General features: G+C 39.9%; 1 protein-coding gene and 1 long non-coding RNA gene across 6 annotated transcripts in view; one reads left to right on the top strand and one right to left on the bottom strand.

Moving 5' to 3' along the window:
* Positions 1 to 19,874, top strand: part of LOC122564138 (uncharacterized) — a 66,087-nt gene that overhangs the window by 17,370 nt on the left and 28,843 nt on the right. The gene's annotated exons all lie outside the window — the stretch shown is intronic.
* The window catches only part of lrwd1 (leucine-rich repeats and WD repeat domain containing 1), an 83,447-nt gene continuing 65,257 nt past the window's right edge, over positions 1,685 to 19,874 (bottom strand). For 4 of the 5 annotated variants that reach the window (XM_087977523.1, XM_043718743.2, XM_043718742.2 and 1 more), the window contains 6 exons: positions 17,967 to 18,039; positions 15,266 to 15,406; positions 12,340 to 12,428; positions 11,562 to 11,720; positions 3,103 to 3,212; positions 1,685 to 2,140 (listed from right to left, as the gene is read on the bottom strand). In XM_087977523.1, the coding sequence (XP_087833649.1) occupies positions 2,000 to 2,140; positions 3,103 to 3,212; positions 11,562 to 11,720; positions 12,340 to 12,428; positions 15,266 to 15,406; positions 17,967 to 18,039 (713 nt within the window). In that variant the 3' untranslated portion in view covers positions 1,685 to 1,999. Of the gene's footprint in view, positions 2,141 to 3,102; positions 3,213 to 11,561; positions 11,721 to 12,339; positions 12,429 to 15,265; positions 15,407 to 17,966; positions 18,040 to 19,874 lie in introns of those variants that run through there. The other variant, XR_006315826.2, reaches the window with a different exon arrangement.

Here is a 19,874-nt window from a genome sequence, read left to right as displayed (position 1 = left end):
CTGATGGAATTGGAACACTACATGATTGTAGATGAAGAGGAGGAAGCAACTTCCTAACACTAAGTGATTCATAACCAAACAATTAGCATACACTTGCAGGCTCATAGGAATCTTTCCTTGAAATATTTTTCAAGAAGTTTGAAAGGTAGCCAGACTGGTCCCTTCAACTTCAGCAACACCCCCACCAGCATCACCTTTTTCACAGTTGTTTCCCCAAATTAGCTCTTCTCCACCCCCCTAGGGATAGCCTTTCTGGCATATGAGCCAGCATCACTGTTCAAAATAAATTTAAATAAAACCTTTTTAAAAAAAGTTGTGTTGTACGCGGTATTTGACATTAAATGTTATGCACTAAGTCTTATAAACTACTGTACCCATACACATCTACAAAAGTAGAAAAATGTTGACCTGATGTATTCTGACTTGCATACAATTCAATTTATGAACACATTCAGAAATGTAACCCATTTGTACATCAATGACTGTATAATGTAACGAATTATACATGATATATTGTAAATACTTCTATGTCTATTACACAATCTACTCTCTAACTTCACCATGAGCAGCATTGGAAGTATCTGGCTGAAAATGTGTTGCTGGAAAAGCACAGGTCAGGCAGCATCAAAGGAACAGGAGAATCGACGTTTCGGGCATAAGCCCTTCTTCAGGAATGAGGAAAGTATCCAGCAGGCTAAGATAAAAGGTAGGGAGGAGGGACTTGGGGGAGGGGCGTTGGAAATGGGGGTCAAGGTGAGGGTGATAGGCCGGAGTGGGGTGGGGGCGGAGAGGTCAGGAAGAAGATTGCAGGTGAGGAAGGCGGTGCTGAGTTCGAGGGATTTGACTGAGACAAGGTGGGGAGAGGGGAAATGAGGAAACTGGAGAAATCTGATTTCATCCCTTGTGGTTGGAGGGTTCCCAGGCAGAAGATGAGGCGCTCTTCCTCCAGCCGTCGTGTTGCTATGGTCTGGCGATGGAGGAGTCCAAGGACCTGCATGTCCTTGGTGGAGTGGGAGGGGGAGTTGAAGTGTTGAGCCACAGGGTGGTTGGGTTGGTTGGTTCGGATGTCCCAGGAGGTGTTCTCTGAAACGTTCCGCAAGTAGGCGGCCTGTGTCCCCAATATAGAGGAGGCCACATCGGGTGCAGCGGATGCAATAGATGAGGTGTGTGGAGGTGCAGGTGAATTTGTGGCGGATATGGAAGTATCCTTTGGGGCCTTGTAGGGAAGTAAGGGGGGAGGTGTGGGCGCAAGTCTTGCATTTCTTGCGGTTGCAGGGGAAGGTGCCGGGAGTGGAGGTTGGGTTGGTGGGGGGTGTGGACCTGACGAAAACTTGCGCCCAACCCTCCCCCCTTATTTCCCTCCAAGGCCCCAAGGGATACTTCCGCCTAGGAACCCTCCAACCACAAGGGATGAACTCAGATTTCTCCAGTTTCCTCATTTCCCCTCCCCCCACCTTGTCTCAGTCAAATCCATCAAACTCAGCACCGCCTTCCTCACCTGCAATCTTCTTCCTAACCTCTCCGCCCCCAACTCCACTCCGGCCTATCACCCTCACCTTGACCTCCTTCCACCTATCGCATTTCCAACGCCCCTCCCCCAAGTCCCTCCTCCCTACCTTTTACCTTAGCCTGCTGGACACACTTTCCTCATTCCTGAAGAAGGGCTTATGCCCGAAACGTCGATTCTCCTGTTCCTTGGATGCTGCCTGACCTGCTGCACTTTTCCAGCAACACATTTTCAGATCTGCAGTCCTCACTTTCTCCTTGAAGTATCTGGCTGGTATTTATTACATTGAGCCAATGACTCTTTGAACTTGTCCATCATCTTCAAAAGGCACATTTCTTATTCAGGAGCAATTCAGAATCCTTAGATAAAACATAGTATTATTTTGAATACAAGACTAGAGGGCTATTATAGCCTCATTCAGTTGCAGTTAAAGTCAAGATAGCTGCAAATTTTGACTCTGGACATTCAGTTGTTTGCTTCCTTGCTGAAACTTTATGTTCTTTTCCAAATAACAACGATGTTTTTGTCTGTCACTGCTACAAGGTAATTACATTCTGGGTCCGTGGTTACATTATTTATCAATGTTCCTTCAATTGTTTCCCCTTGTGATTTTATGGCTGGCCACTTGAGAATCTGCATATACACAAGAATGTGAACCAAGTGAGCAAATCAACAAACTACCAAGGAGCATCAAGTAACGTCCCATTGCATATAGCAGATAAATATAGATGAACAGAAAAAGAATTTAAAACTGCTTAAAATCAGTTAGCTTTAAAAAAAAAACACAATTAAATTAATTTTGCATTAATGTTATAGCAGTTATGCACTTTGGTAAGAATAGAAGAGTAGATTATTTTCTAAATGGGGAAAGGCTTCAGAAATCTGAAACACAAAAGGACTTGGGAGTCCAAGTTCAGGACTCTAAATAATATGCAGGTTCAGCAGGTAATTAGGAACTCAACTACAATGTTAATATCCATTTCAAGAGGGTTAGAATACAAGAACAGAGACGTACTACTGAGGCTGTATAAAGCTTTGGTCAGACAGTATTTGGAATATTGAGAGCAGTTTTGGGCCCGTAATAAAGGAAGGATATGCTGGAGTTGGAGGGATTCCAGAGAGTTTGCAATGATCCTGGGGATGACGAGTTTATCATATGAGAAGCGGTTGAGGACTCTGGGTTGGTACTGAATGGAGTTTGGAAGGACGAGGGGGAACTCATTGAAATTACAGAATACTGAGAAACCTGGATAGAATGGACATGGAGAAGAAGATGTTTCCACTAATAGGAGAGGCTAAGATCTGAAGGTATAGATCAGTGAAGGGACATCCCTTTAGAACTGAGATGAGGAAGAATTCCTTCAGACAGAGGGTTGTTAAATCTATGGAACTCATTGTCGCAGAGGACTATGGAGGCCAAGTCACTGAATGCATTGAAGACAGATGTAGATATATTCTTGATTAATAAAGAGGATCAAGGATTATGGGGAAAAGGCAGGAGAATAGGATTGAGAAACATATCAACCACGATTGAATGACAGAGCAGACTCGGTGGACCAAATGGGTGAATACTACTCCTATATCTTATGATCTACCTGTGTTGGTGGAGTCTTCTTGCCAGAAGTCATTTCTTCATCAGTGACCCCATCGAGATCATACATCCAAATGTCTCCTTTCTCATCTCCACATAGGAGATAGTTTTCAACTGTGCAAAGAATACACACTGTTTCATTACTGCAATGCCCCTCCTTCTGTACATATGTATTACACCATACATTGATTCTTTAACCAATCAGGTTTAATATTTGTCCAACGTATTTGGCATTTCATAACTGACTAGACAATGAAAATAAAATTTAAAAAAAGAACAGTGCACCAACACTGACACCATAAGATTACAATAAGTAAAACTGCAACTTAAACTCCATTTATTACCATAGCATAGATACTATTATAGAACACAAGGTACAACAGTCATAGAGTCATATTCATACAGCACAGAAACAGACCCTTTGGTCTGAGTTTCCCAAACGAAATTAGTCCCACTTGCCTGCGTTTGGCCCATATCCCTCTAAACTTTTCCGATCCTTACCTATCCAAATGTCTTATAAATGTTGTAACTGTACCTGCAACTACCACTTCCTCTGGCAGTTCATTCCACATACAAATCAGCCTCGCTGAAAAGGCTGCCCCACAGATTTCTTTTAAATCTTTCTCCTCTCATCTTAAAAACATCCCCCCCTAATTCTGAACTTCCCCACCGTAGGGAAAGACCTTTGCTAATCACCTTATCTATGCCCCTCATGATTTTATAAACCTTGACAAAGTAACCCCACAACCTCCAAGTCCCAACCTATCCACCCTATCCTTATGACTCAAATCCTCCAGTCCTGGCAACATCCTGATCAATCTTCTCTGAACCCTCTCCAATATCCTTCCTATACCAGGGTGACCAGAACTGGACACAGTACTCCAAAAGAGGCCTCACCAACGTTCCGTACAACCTCAATAAGATGGCCAAACTCATACACTCAATAGTGGGAGTAATGAAGGCAAGCCTTCTTAACACCAGTCGACCTGTGGTGAAACTTTAAAAGAACTATGCACCTGAACTCCTAGGTCTCTCTGTTGAGCAAAGCTGCCAGAGCCTTAACATTAACTCTAAGTTCTGTCCTTGTTTGTTTTACCAAAATGCAAGACCTCACATTTGTCTAAATTAAACTCCACCAGCCACTCCTCAGCCCACTGGCCCAATTAATCAAGACTCCATTGTAACCTGAGATGACCTTCTTCAATGTTGACTACACTACCAATTTTGGTACCATCTGCAAACTTACTAACCATGCCTCCTACTTTCTCATCCAAAACATTTATATAAATGACAAACTAAAATGGACCCAGCACCAATCCCTACAGATTCTGAGTAATTCTATATCTTCCATATCCTTTTCCACAGTAAATACTGATGCAAAATATTCATTTAGTATCTCCCCCTTTTTCTGCGGCTCCACACAAAGACCACCTCACTGATCTTTGAGGGGCCCTATTCTCTCCCTAGTTACCCTTTTGTCCTTAATGTATTTGTAAAAACCCGTTGGATTCTCCTTCATTCTATTTGTCAAAGCTATCTCATGTCTCCTTTCTGCCCTCCTGATTTCTCTCTTAAGTATACTCCTATTGCCTTTATACTCTAAGGATTCACTTGATCTATCCTGTCTATACCTGACATATGCTTCCTTCTTTTTCTTAACCAAACCCTCAATTTCTTGAATCATCCAGCATTCCCTATACCTACCAGCCTTCCCTATCACCCTAACAGGAATACACTTTCTCTGGATTCTTGTTTTCTCATTTCTGAAGGCTTCCCATTTTTCAGCTGTCCCTTTACCTGAGATCATTTGCCCCCAATCAACTTTTGAAAGTTCTTGCCGAATACCATCAAAATTGAGATTTCTCCAATTTAGAACTTCAACTTTTAGATCTGATCTATCGTTTTCCATCTTTATTTTAAATCTAATAGAATTATGGTCACTGGCCCCAAAGTGCTCCCCCACTGACACCTCAGTCACCTGCCCTGCCTTATTTCCCAAGAGTAGGTCAAGTTTTGCATCTTCTCTAGGAGGTACATCCACATACTGAATCAGAAAATTGTCTTGTGCAAACTTAACAAATTCCTCTCCATCTAAACATTTAACACTATGACAGTCCCAGTCTATGTTTGGAAAGTTAAAATCTCCTACCATAGCCACCCTATTATTCTTACAGATAGCTGAGATCTCCATACAAGTTTGTTTCTCAATTTCCCTTTGACTATTAGGGGGTCTATAATACAATCCCAATAAGGTGATCATGCCTTTCTTATTTCTCAGTTCTACCCAAGTAACTTCCCTGGGTGTATTTCCAGGAATATCTTCCCTCAGTACAGCTGTAATGCTATCCCTTATCAAAAACACCACTCCCCCTCCTCTCTTGCCCCCCTTTCTATGCTTCCTGTAGCATTTGTATCCTGGAACATTAAACTGCCAGTCCTGCCCATCCCTGAGCCATGTTTCTGTAATTGCTATGATATCCCAGTCCCATGTTCCTAACCATGCCCTGAGTTCATCTGCCTTCCCTGTTAGGCCCCTTGCATTGAAATAAATGCAGTTTAATTTATTAGTCCTACCATGTCCCTGCCTGCCCTGACTGCCTTCGATGTCCAGCGATACATGAATTCAAACAGCAGAGTGCATCTGGGAAAATTAACAAACAGTGAAATTCACAACTGATCTTGGAAGGAACTGTTTGGGCGAAGTCAGAGCACAGAAAAAGATAAGTGGCTTGTTTTAAGTATGGCCTGCAGAAAGTCTGCAGTAGTAAGTAGAGTGGGTTCTTTCTTGATTGTATATTTTTTGAGATATGTTTCCTGATTAAACTTAAAATATAAGCCATAACTATTAATTTAACCTGGGACAGTGTTTTGTAGAGGAATAAGACCGTGTTATTTTCTGGGTCTGTAGATTGTAAAGGAGCAAAAATGGCCTTTAGTAGAGTGATATGCGCTTCTTGTCAGATGCGGGAATTTAAGGAGAGTTTATGGGTTACTGCTGATTATATCTGCAATAAATACTGTAGGTTGCGAATCCTATCATATCGAATGGATCGGTTGGAAGGACAGTTAGAGGCAATGAGGAATTTGCAACAGCAACGGAATGTGATGGATGGTAGTTATAGGAAGGGGGAAAAGTTGCAGATATAGTCACATAGATGGATTAACTCCAGGAAAGGTAAGAGAGACCAGAAGGTAGTACAGGAGTCTTCTATGGCTATCCCCATTTCAAAAAAGTATGCTGTTTTGGAAAATGTAGGGAGTAATTGATTCACAGTGGAATTTAGCGCGAACAACCAAGCTTCTGATATGGAGATTGGCTCGAATGCAACGAGGAGTCTTTGGGTTCCGTGAGATCAATTTTGTTAGGAGACCCTCTAGTCCGAGGTACAGACAGATGTTTCTGTGGCCTGCAGAGAAAAATCAGAATGGTGTGTTGCTTCCCTAGTGCCAGGATCAAGGATGTCTCAGAAAGGATGCAGAATGTTCTCAAGGGGGGAGAAGTCATTGTCCACATTGGAACTAACGACATAGGAAGGGAAAAGGTTGAAATTCCGAAGGAAGATTACAGAGAGTTAGGCAGGAATTTTAAAAAGGAGGTCCTCGAGAGGAGTAATATCTGTGGTACATGTATGGAATGAGCTGCCAGAGGAAGTGGTGGAGGCTAGTACAATTGAAACATTTAAAAGGCATCTGCATGGGTATATGAATAGGAAGGGTTTAGAGGGATATGGGCCGGGTGCTGGCAAGTGGGACGAGATTGGATTGGGATATCTGGTTGGCATGGACGGGTTGAACCAAAGGGTCTGTTTCCATGCTGTACATCTCTTTGACTCTATAACACCACTGGTCACAGGCCTCAAGTCCAAACAACAACCTTTCATCACCACATCTCCTACCATCAAGCCAATTTTGTATCCAGTTGGCAAGCTCTTCCTGAATATCGTGTGATCTAACTTTACTAATTCGTCTACCATGTAGAACGATGTAGTCAAAGGCTTTACTAAAAGTCCATGTAGATGTCTATCACTTTGTCCTCAATCTTTTTGAATATGTCCTCAAAAAACTCAATCAGGTTTGCGTGACAATTTCCCACACACAAAGCCATACCCCAATCAGTCCTTGCCTTTCCAAATACATGTCAATCCTATGCATCAAAATCCTCTCCAATACTGATGTCAGATTCACTTATGTATAGTTCTCAGGCTTTCTTAAATAACAACATTAACCACCCTGTAGCTCTGCCGAACCTCACCAGTGGCTGTAGATGATATAAATATCTGTGCTGTGGGCCCTACAATTTCTTTCTTAACTTCCTAAAGCATCCTGGGATATACTTGATCAGGTCCTGAAGATTTATACACCTTTATATTTTTTTAAAGCTTCTAGCACTTCCTCTTCTGTAATGCAGGTGGTTTTCAAATTTATTTCCCAGAGCTCCCTCATCTCCATTTGTTGTTATTTATTTACTATATTTCCCATCTCCTGCGGTATTTTACGATGCTGTGTCTTCAAGAGGAGTGTTTGTCCTGGTTTCTTTGAGAGATTGGTGGGACAGCAGCTGAGCAGTCTATGTGAACAACTTGTGAGGCCTTGGGTTTTTAAAATAAAAAATGTTGGAACAACAGTAGCAGCCTGAGTGGGGTTGGCCAAGCTCTCTCAGATCAAGGATTTTCAGTTAGCTTTCAGCAATCACTGTTGTGGGCTTGATATGGAATCTACTCTTCCCTCTCTCAATCAGAATTAAAAGCAGAGGGTTCTCTTCCTACACTGCTGGATTGCATGTGAGACAAAAATCTGTTTTCTGAATTTGCTCCTTTTGCCATAAGGACATGTTTGTGGGATGCTACTGTATTGGAACAGTTAAAAGGCATCTGGATGGGTATATGAATAGGAAGAGTTGAGAGGGGTATAGGCCAAGTGCTGGCAAATGGGACTATATTAATTTAGGATATCTGGTCAGCATGGATGAGTTGGACCAAAGGATCTGTTTCCGTGCTGTACATCTCTATGACTCTAATTAGTTATCGTTACTGTTTCTATTACTCTTAAGTTTTCCAGTAGAGTTGTTATTTGAAGTTTTGCTTTCTTTTGTTGTATTTTAACGATAGTGTTTAACCAGTCAAATCGCAACTGGAACACAGCACTTCACATTTGCCTTTAAAGTAAGACGACGTTAGGGTTGAGGCTACCTTCTTAAAATATTTTGGAGGGCGCCTGGTCTTGTCCATAACAGGTTCCACACATAGATAACCTCATTGATCTTTAAGGGACTCTTATTTTCTTCCTAGTTGTTCTTTTGCTCTTAATGTACTGTAGAATCTCTTTGGATTATCCTTAGCCTTATCTGCCAAGGCCATCTTCTGATTTCCCACTTAAGAATGCCCCTACTGCCCTTCTATTCTTCAAGAAATTCACTTGATCCCACTTATTTACACCAAATATGCAACTCCTTATGTTCTAAACACATTCTATTATGTCATCATTTAGTAGTAGATTAAGCAAATAATCTTTCTACATCATTAACCCTTGATATATCATCAGAAAGCTAATTTAAAAAAACACAAGTCATCTAGAAGGAAAGAATTAGGATTGGATTCATCTGCCTATTTTACATATTGCATAATTTTACTTTCATTCAATAGGAGGTCAAGACAGAGTATAAATTGGATTGTTAATCCTTAACAGTTTCCTGAAACAAAAACAGAAATTGCTGGAGAAACTCAGCAGGTCTGGAAGCATCCCTGGAGAGAAAGCACAGTCAACATTTTGAGTGCAGTGACTCTTCTTCAGAACTGGGCCTGAAACGTTGCCAGACCTGCCGAGTTTCTCTAGCAATTTGTTTCTGTTTCAGATTTTCAGCATTCACAGTTCTTTATTTTTTGTTTAATGTTTCCTGTCTGACACACGAAGTTAAAATGCCCACATCATACCTCTATTTCTTAATCCATAACAACATCTCGAAGTAGCTATATTTTGGGAATCAAAGGATAGATTTCTAAGCACCTCAATGCAGTACATGGTTGCAAGATACTGTTGATTTATTTTTAATAATGAATAACCTTATCAGACTTTTCCCACAACAGACAATCTTTAAAAATAATTTTTCAATGATTCCTTTCCATCTTAAAAGAAAATTTTCCTATAGTCAAAGATTTCAGACAAGGCACAGAATCTGCTGACACTTTCTAAAAGAGTTAACCTTGGCTGAGTGATAGCAGATTGATCTTAAATTAAAGAGTCAAAAATTCAATCGCTACTCCAGAGGTCTGGGCACACAATCTAATTTGGTACCAGTGTTGTATCAAGAACTATTCAAAGGGGTGTCGATGGTAGCAATGACGTGGAGGTGCTGGTGTTGGACTGGGGTAGACTGGGTTATAGTCCAACTGGTTTATTTGAAAGTACTAGCTTTCAGAGCACTGTTCCTTCACCAGGTAGCTGTGGAGTAGGATCATGAGACAGAATTTATAGCAAAAGATCAGCGCCATGCAACTGAAACAATATATTGAACAAACCTAGATTGCTGTTAAGTATTTCATCTTAGCTCAGACAATGGTGCGAGTTTACAGTCTGTCTGTATCCTAAGCTTGAGTCAGACTGGTTCTGTTTCCAAAGTAGGAATTTATAAAATGTAACATGCACTGACTACCACAGATTGTACACTTTTTAAATGGAAATTTACCCCATAGACATATGCATGAGGGAGGGAGGGGGAGAAAAAAAAAGAGAGAGAGAGAGAGAGAGAGAGAGAGCGCGCGCGCGAGAGTGTTTCCGAGTTGATTCGTCCCCTTTATATACAACCTTAAGTTATCCGGAGAATGTGACTTAAAAGTAGTTCTGGGATTTACATATTAGTGAAGCAAAATCTGTAACCCATCCTAAAAGGATGAAAGACTAAACAGCAATCTAGGTTTCTTCAATATATTGTTTCAGTTGCATGACACTGCGATCTTTTGCTATAAATTCGTCTTATGATCCTGCTTTACAGCTACCTGTACAGCTACAAAGAAACCTGTTGGACTATAACCGGATGTTGAGATTTTTAACTTTATTTAAAGGTGAGCAGTGAAATTCTTGTGATGTTTTGATTGGACAATCATTTTCAAAAAGCTGATTACTGCTTACATATCTCATAAGATGATCTCTGCAATGTTTCTAGTACAAATCTCATTCACATGTTATCAGTGGATCTGGTTTGGTTTGACTGGATTGCATGCCTGCTGAGTCAGCAATCCAATTTCTACCTTTTGTCAGCATTGCTCAGGTGATAGCATTTTCATTTTTGAGTCACAAGATTAGAGATGTAAAAACTCTCTTCAAGGCTCGAGGACAAAATTTAGGCTGAAACTCCAATATAAAACCAAGAACATGCTGAACTATCAGAGATGCTATCTTTTAGATGGGATATTAAACTATGACCCCCTTCAATTAATAATTTCAATCGTAGTCAAGGATTAATTATAAAAACGTCTCAAGACGAGACTTCCAGAGTCTTTTGTTAATTGCCATTATAAACTTGTATTCATCAGGAATTTATTCCTATACTGAATTGGAAGATCGCTTATTCTATTTACAAAGGATAGTCTATTGACCATAAGACCTTAAGACATAGGAGTGAAAGTAAGGCCATTCGGCCCATCAAGTCCACTCCGCCATTCAATCATGGCTGATGGGCATTTCGACTCCACTTACCTGCATTCTCCCCGTAGCCCTTAATTCCTTGTGACATCAAGAATTTATCAATTTCTGCCTTGAAGACATTTAGCATCCCGGCCTCCACTGCACTCTGTGGCAATGAATTCCACAGGCCCACCACTCTCTGGCTGAAGAAATGTCTCGGCATTTCTGTTCTGAATTTACCCCCTCTAATTCTAAGGCTGTGTCCACGGGTCCTAGTCTCCTTGCCTAACGGAAACAATTTCCTAGCGTCCACCCTTTCCAATCCATGTATTATTTTGTAGACCTTAACTACATCACATGGATTCAAGAACAGTGTTTTACTTCATGACTAGCATTCATTGTGATGAGACAGAAATTTCAAAAAGTAATGTCCTCAAGGTGTCTCTAACCAGTCATAGTAAAACATTAAACACAGAATAACTAAAACACCAATAAAGTCTGATACTAATTAACTCATTTATAACTATAAATTTTGTCTGCACAATGCTTAGTGTACTTTTGGGGGGGGGGGGGGGGGGGGGGGGGGGGGGGGAGAAACATTTATGAACATTTTGATATACTGCAATGTGATTACATATTATTGAGGTTTGTGTAATAATTGGGGGGGGGAATACAATTTCTCCTTGAAATAAAAACTTCAATATCCTTCAAGAACAGCATACTATTTATCACAAGATATTTTTGCATTGCCCTGGGAGAAGGAACAAAAGCACAAATATTTGTGATTTAAAAAAACAAGAATTTTATTAAAGTCTTGTTCCTCCAGAGACTTTGTGCACTAACCTGGAGAAACAGTGAGAGCGATATAAACTTCTTCTGTATCTGACCATTCCACCTCTCTCAGAATTACTGCATGAATCTTTGTTTGACGTTTATTCCATCTTTTTAAAGTTTGACTCCAGCTCCATAGGTATATAGAGCCTTGCATGAAACCTTTGGAAGCTGTGCAATGACAAAATATTTAAGTACAGCAGCTTCAATAATCTAAAAGGTTTAACTATTGCTTGGCATAAACACCAGTTACAAGTTAAACAAAATATAAATAATTTAAATTGATATTTTAGGAATGAGTTATAACAGTGATAAGTTTTGCCATTAAAAAGTGCTTGAATACTTCAATCGTAGAAACACTTTTAACTTTGACTTAATTACAGGTTACGCAACAGCTTCATCATTGGCATCGGAGGCTTGAAAAATAGCCATTTATTTCTTATGTAAATTTGGCTTCAAATATAAGCTTCTAAAAACTGCACTGTCGAACAGTGTGTTTTAGGTTGATTATGCCATATTGTGACTGTACGTAAGAAAGTGCAACTTCATGCTGGAAACCTAAGCAAGGAGCTGGACAACCAACCAAAACTACCCAAATTCAATTTATCTAGGGAATAAATTTTGATTCCATTTGCAATGTTGCATTGCTTATGAACTTTAGTCACCGATGCAACATGAACTTGGTAAACTAACTTAAATTTATTACGTTAGACTAATTTAAATAAATGTAATCTCAGATTTAAGTGGCTTTCAGCATTCCTACAATTTCCATTAATTATAGCATACTTACCTACAAGATCATCATTGCAGAATGCCAATGAATCAGATTTACTACTTTCTTTATTGCAGACTGGGAACAGAAATTCCATCTTAATATTTCTAATAGCATAGGAGAATAGCAATATGTTATTTTCATAATGAAGCACTCCACTCAGCAGCATATGAAAAATGCACTTCATTTCAATATTAGATCAATAATCTGCAATTTCTGGTCTGTTCATCAGCCACTCAATATTATCAGAGTAAAAATCAAATTAGTAACAAGGAAAATTAGCCTCAAGATAATGTTATTTCTGGCTTCCAGCAATTTGCTTTCATTTTACAGAATTAATGCGGTTGTAAGAAAAGAAATTGGAGAGAATTTTAATTTGAAATGAAACTTTTGTTTGGTTTTCAAACTTTTGGATACATTACAGCTGTTGCAAAAGTTGCTAGACTTTGATCACTTGGCAAATGTCTAACATGGGTCACTAGAACAAGAGAATACTTAAAAAGTAATATTTAATTAATATTTACATAAAATATTGCAAATTTGATACTTTCTTATTCATAGCCAACACTTCATTACCAACATCAATTTCCAAGAAATATTAAACATTTGATTGAAGATTGTAAACTAAAGGAGCCAATTTTAGGGTTTTATGATCAGCTTGAATCTCACGTGCAAACCATATTCATTTCTCTATTACATCCATGTAGAAAATGCAGGAAGGGGGGTCTCTTTATCCTAACCACTGCATTCTAATATTTGTGTTGCATATGATCAGTAGTGATAAGGTAATCAAAACCTTTTTTGCTTATTTGTACAATTATTCACAACTCCAGACAAACTCAGATGTGTTGAGGTTGGCATCGTAGGAAACTTCAAAGTAATGTGACAATCCTAGGAGAATTTTACTGTGGCAAGGTGGAAATGTCATTTCGAAGCTCAAAACATAAGTCTAACAGTTGCCTTTGCCAAATGAATTCATAATTAGTCGGCCAAAATAATGAGAAAAAAACCTTCAGAATCAGGTCTGATGGCAAATAATAGTGCAGTCAGAATATGGATCCCTTTTAAAGGCTTCCGAAATTTGGATGGAGCCGCATGAGCAATCTGTGTAAGGCCTCTGTTACTCCACAGCATCACCTCCATATGTCAGCACTGGAAGTGGATGCAGTGAAGTGGCCACATGATCTTTAATATTCCTGTGAATATATAAGAGGTTTGTGTGTTATAGGTGCCTTTACAACAGATACCACAGCTTGGCATCCTTTGCTTTTCCTAACCTTAACCCTAACCCTAACCATAGCCTCTGAAAACAAGCCGCCCCCATGGTCATTCTCAGTCATGTCTATTAGATCCATTCAATTAAGCATCCACCTGTCATAATACCACCAGGAATGCTGGTGCAACTTCCTTTGGTGAGACAAACTTCCATCAACATCTGTTGTTGCCTCTTTTTGCCTATTGGAGGGTTAAGTACCAGCAGGAGACAGGAGTGCACTTCTCCAGCAACCTCATCTTCATTTATCTCTCTGCAGCATCCCCAATTACTCTGGAAGCTTCAAACTGGGCAAGAAACATTTACCTTTTTGTCCAACAATAAATGACAGCTTGTGAATAGCATTAGCTAGAATATTTTAATATTAGGGAAGTAGCCTTAGTCCCAGAGGCTGCTGTCACAGTAGGGACACACAACTGGTGATGAGTTTAATCTGAGGATGTGGTGAAACGGTTAAAAATTATGTCCCAATACATGTGTGAATCTAACCGGAATGGAGGTGTTGCTTAGTCCCGTGTGAATCTTATTACACACCTCCCCGTGTGAATCTTCTTATCTGTATGTAACCAGAATGGAATGTGTTTTTTAGCCTTGCTCTGCTGTTCACATGAATGTTTATATCTGGAAAAGAGTATATCAGCTGGAAAAGTCTCCAGTTCAGTGAGTCTGCTCCGGGGTTGCGTTTAACCGCCGAGCGTGGGTTGTTGGCAACCGCTCTACGAGAACTGACGGCTCCCAGTTCCGGTAACATGTAGAGTGAGTATAAGCCAGACCCGTTGTAAGTATGAGACCTGGTTGTGGCGACGCTGCGGGGAATAAAATGCTCATATTCTAGCAGACTCGCCTCTTGGTCGTTTGTTCTGTGTCAGACTACTCTCCTACGAACCTGACCTTGAGAATTTTTTAAAACAGAGGATCATTACAAATTGGGGAAAGGGTGAGATTAAGAAGGCAGGGCCTCCAGTCTGATGTCAGTAAGTGTGGGAATAGAATTTGTGCTGCAGTACTAAGAAAAAGCAAGTAATGGCAATCTCAACAGTAAGTTTTTAAAATTACATTTACAGTCGCAAAATAATAATTGAATTTGGAATTCAATTAAGAGCATAATTAGGAATATGAAATTTCCTTCAATATTAGCAAAGGAATTCCAAATTAATCACTTATGTTTAAGGAATGCACAACAATAAATCAATTACTTAAATTTACATTCAGCCCATCTTAAAGCGATTTATTAGCAATTAGAACCCAACAGGTAAGTAGTGGGTGAGTGAGGAGAGTGAGGAGGAGATAAACAAGTACAGAAACAAAACAGCCTTTCAGGAGGCACTTGAAGGTGAGACAGAAGTACCAAGGCTGAGTGGTTTCAGAAGAGATTTCCAAATTGCAGGAATGTGCGTTGGAGTGTGGTGGTGGGAGATGGTTTGAGAGTAGTGGGTGTGTGAGGAGAGTGTGTGTATTCTCAGTGCAGACCCATTACACACATTGGAAAACCATTCTGGAAGATGCAGGGACAAAGACAGAAGAAACAGCAGAATTATTGGAGGCATCTGAATAAGGAGGATCACTGGCACCCACGAGATTACACTCAGTAAAGGTCAGAGGTTTCAGGAGGGATACTACATATTCATCAGAAATGTGATTAAATATTAATACACAAAATAAACTACTCACCTTTTGCTGTCATAGTTAGTTAATGAGATATCCCAGGCAAAGCATCCACCTTCACAAGCAGCCACAAGGTATTGATCAGGGAAGGTTGGAACAAGACTCATCTTCAAAGGGGTTGAACAAACTTTCAAAACCAGCAACCGACTAGGAGCACAAAAAGATCACTGGAATTAGTCACAGCAATTACAAGTCCCTATGTTCCCAAAGAAAGAAAAAAGTCCTTAAAAATAAAACACCTCTGGAACTTGGCACAGTTGCAAATCCATTAGTGCAGGGTTTCGAAAACTGAGTTATGACACTCTGGAAGCTTTTGTGGTTGCAATCTGCAAAGCATCAATGGCAATCAGGGAGCTTGGTCTGTCTTGACAGTTGCAAAGCCCATTTACAGGTTTGGTTTCTTCCTATTGGTCAGCACAGTTTCATTGTCTGCTCTCTGTGGTTTAATCACTGCCACCACCACAGCCTTTAAAAAGGTGGATCATCACCTTTCCTCAGGGTAAAACTAATAGTTTTATAGCCCTGCGTAACAAAGCAGGACTCCTTCCAAACCTAACTCAAAAATTCCCTTTCCCCTCTCTGCACAATTTTCATTCCAGTGTCATATGCAATTTGAAACATTAAAATGGACCCACATCAGGAGGAAGTCCAGAAACACTATTTGTGATTTTGTGCGCTTCTATTAATGCTGTAGAATATGTGCTGATCATTCCTTTTCTAATTATAATCCTCACAGACTAGATAGTATGATTAATAATACGATATAATAATCCAATCGATGATATACGTATTTTAAATTCATGATGAAGGAGCACATTTATATGGAATTAACATTTTATTTCAAAAACCTTTAAACAGGCAGGACTAAAGGTTTTACATGAAATTTTAAGCTGGCTTTAATGCTGTCCATCACGGTGGGAGGTTCGCTACGTCAGACTCCTGATTAAGCAGGATGTCAGATGTAGCAGGGAAACATTGAATGAGCCAACTGGTATCCATTAGCCTCAAGCTCACCATATAAAGTGGTGACTCAGGGATTAAAATGGGAACTACACAGCTTTCACACCTCCTGAGGGGGCACCAGGCAAATCAAACTGGGTATGACAGGGGGACTCCTGCTTAAGGGGGTCTTGTTATCAGGGACTCTGCTTCTAATAGAGGGGCCTGACAATTGTCAAAGTGCTAACCATTAAAAGCTAACATTTTCCCTATGATCCTCCTTTCAATTCTCCTAGAACCCACCATCTTTGGTCTGTGGTCCCACAATGATCCAGGTTCAGGTCCAGGGCTAGGGCTTGTAGCAGCCATCAGTCCTGCTTTGTTGATGACACTAAGAGGTGCAGATCTTGGATTGGCCAGCACTTCTCAGCAGGGGAAACTTGCCAAAGAGAACTTCAATCACAGGGAAGACCAGTTGGTGACCACTCAGTTGCCAAAAGGTTCAATCAGGTGTCCCTCCCTGTATTCTGATTTGTATTAGCATTTAACTAAAGTCTAACTAATTCTGCCAGGACTCCAACAGTGCTTCATAACTACTGAATATTCATCTCATACACGATGCATGGTACTCAATTTTAAAAAGCGTCAGAAACAAAGGTGTCTCTATTTAGCCTTAGGTTGTAGATGACACATACTTTGCATGTTACAGCTGACATGATGCTGTTACATAAGATTTGTGACACGTAATATCTGGTATTTTAGTGAGAATGAATATGGAAAAATATTGCATGAATTTGAATATTTAGCCATTGAATAGGCCATGGAACTTTGCAGTTCCCTCAGCTCCAAAGATGTACTTTGCCAGTTGAGTAGTGGACATTTTTTTTTAAATTCTTTTCAATTTTAACTTCATTTAGTTTAGATTTTTTTAGATTACCTACAGTGTGGAAACAGGCCCTTCGGCCCAACAAGTTCACACTGACCCGCCGACGCGCAACCCACCCATACCCCTACACTTACCCCTTCACCTAACACTACGGGCAATTTAGTTACGTTTTTCTCTATTTCCTATTCCTGGTAATATTTTTCAATTTTTGGCTTAACTCCACATATATGTCAGACCTCTTAAAACACTCTTAATCGTATTTTTCTTTCAGATATTTCAAACTTACTTATTCCAGTTCAATTTTTTAATACAATATTTCTTTTCCTTTTTAAAATCACTTGTTGCTCTCTTCGCCAGACAGATATGCTACAGCTAGTTGCACAGATCACAGATGCACAGTTGTTACTGCCTGACCCCCAATCTGTTGTTGGCTGAGAAAGATTAGAGTGGGCACTGTTCAATACTCTGACAGCCAATCCCACCAATGGCACAGAGTGACCTCCCAGCAAGTTGCTTTCTACCTCGAATGATTTGTCTGAAAGCTCACCTCACTGACTTGCTCCTTATTCTGTCAAGGGTTAATGAACTGCAGCCTGACAATGCCACAAATCCTCAATGCGGCACAGTATCTGCAAACTATCCTACAATTACAATTTTGATGCAACTGATTAATGAAAAATCCATGGGAAGGCCATTCAAGCACTTAAATCATCAAGCCACCTACTCGATTAAAGCATAATTCTATGCCACCTTCAAGTCAAATGTTTGTAAAAGGTGGTGATTTTTGTGGACTCAGTGCCCTTTGAAACAGTAATGGATGAGCAAATGAAGTTATTTAAAAATGCTGTTTCTATTCACTTCGTAAATCTGCACTGCATTTACCTCACTCTGAAGTTATAATCATTATCTGGAACACCAATATCCCATAAGATGATGGTTTTATCGTAGGATCCAGCTGGTTAAAGGAAATGAATTACAGCATTACAATCTAAAACACAAAGACAGATGAGGAAGGCACTCCTAAATCATATCTACTTGAACTGAACAGGTGACTTTTATGACTCAGTTGTTACAATTAACTAGTGAACAGTAACTCTATATTGTAGTGTGGACTGATCTGGTGCACTGTGATTTTAATATTAAGTTAAACTGGTTGCAAGGGATTTATAAAAATGATGAAATTCAACAAGTCAGTAGTGCATGCCAAGAACTCACTAAAACGGAAACTGTTTATGAAGGAGTGTCTCAGGTTCCACTCAGGTGAATGTCAATGTCAAAGAAGGGGAATTTCAATCAATTAGACATTTCTCACACCATTATTCAACAGGTATCGTTCTATAAACTACAACTGATAGTAATCATTCTTCTCCTTTCACCTAAAGCGAGTGCCCCTTTAGTAAGCTGATAAGGACAAAAGGGAAAGATGAAAATTCCCAATTAAATAGATAGGAGCTATTTCTAATCATGATCTCAACAAGTACCAATATTCCAGAAATGTTTATAGGGAGATAATCTACAACCTCTATTGCCCACACAAGTATTCAAGCAGGAGTCTTTGCATGAAAAATACATGGTTAATGATCAGTTCAACTGCTATAAAATGAAAAGTAAGAATGTCCTTACATGGACAACAATATAAAAAGCTGAAGAAGTGAACATTATGATGGGAATGCTGAGAGAGGGAGTGTGAACATTGTCAGAGAATTGTGAAGGAGGGAGGGTGAACATTGGTGTGAAAGTATGGATATTGTTAGAAGTGCAGTGGGAGCAAGAGAATAGGAAAGTTAAACATTGCTGGATGTGTGGAAGGTGCTGGAAATTGTAGGAGGGCGAGAGAAAGGGATTGGAGTTGTGTTGGGGTAGGTGAACAGTGGAGAGGGAGGAAGAGTGTATACGCAGTGTTGTGTGATGGGGAAGGGAGAGTCAGCTGCGAGTGAGCTATTCCAGGTAAGGGGCATGGGGGCCAAGATGACCAGTATAAGCAGGAGGGGGGGGAAAGAGAGAGGATGAGCAGAGCCAGGTTGGCAGTGGATGAGGCTTTCAGGAGAGACAACTCCTTTAAAAACTTGATAGGTCAATGAATGAAGACAAACCTTAAGAAGGTGCCTTCAGTTCATTTTGAGAATGGGAACATGGCTTTTTTCCTGGTATGTTTTACCTCTAGGTCTGTGAGACTGCCCATTGCTGGATCAAAATGGGAGCCTTCATTGAAGGTTCATAGGTTCCAGTGTAAAAAGGCAGTGTAGAAGTTATTTAATATTTCAGTTGGCAATTGATGCTGCCACACTGCTGCTGACTATAAAGATCAAGCAGAAGATTAAGAAGTCAATAATCCTGGTTGCAACATTTTTAAGTACATTATGCTTGGGAAGACAACAGAGGAAATGCTTTCTAGAATTAATTAGGAGTTCTCCCCAAATCCATATCTCCCTGATCTGACAGAGGATACAAATTTCAATAGTACTGGTTCTGGAAAATGAAGTAGAACAAAATAAACCAGTTAAAAATAAAAATAACAGATAATGAAGAGTCAAAGGTAAGAATGTTGGACCTGAAAAGGAGAAAGTTCAGGGTGATGAATAATTTTCCACAAGTTTATAAGGAAAGCTGGCTTGGCCAATGAAACAGTGAAAAAAATATCCTAGTGATAAGCAGCCTGCATGCTTTTAGCTTTTGGAAGAACCTGCTTTTTTACAGGAAGAATTAGGGTGAGGCCCTTAATTGGCAGCCACTTGCCATGGACTTTCCTGCCCAGAACTTAATTCCATTTAATATTCATTGGTTATAGTA

The sequence above is a fragment of the Chiloscyllium plagiosum genome, unplaced genomic scaffold (assembly GCF_037043375.1).
Source record: "Chiloscyllium plagiosum isolate Xiang-an unplaced genomic scaffold, Cpla_swu_hap1 HiC_scaffold_31, whole genome shotgun sequence".
Classification (NCBI taxonomy): Eukaryota; Metazoa; Chordata; class Chondrichthyes; order Orectolobiformes; family Hemiscylliidae; genus Chiloscyllium; species Chiloscyllium plagiosum.
This window is presented reverse-complemented; position numbering and strand designations above follow the sequence as displayed.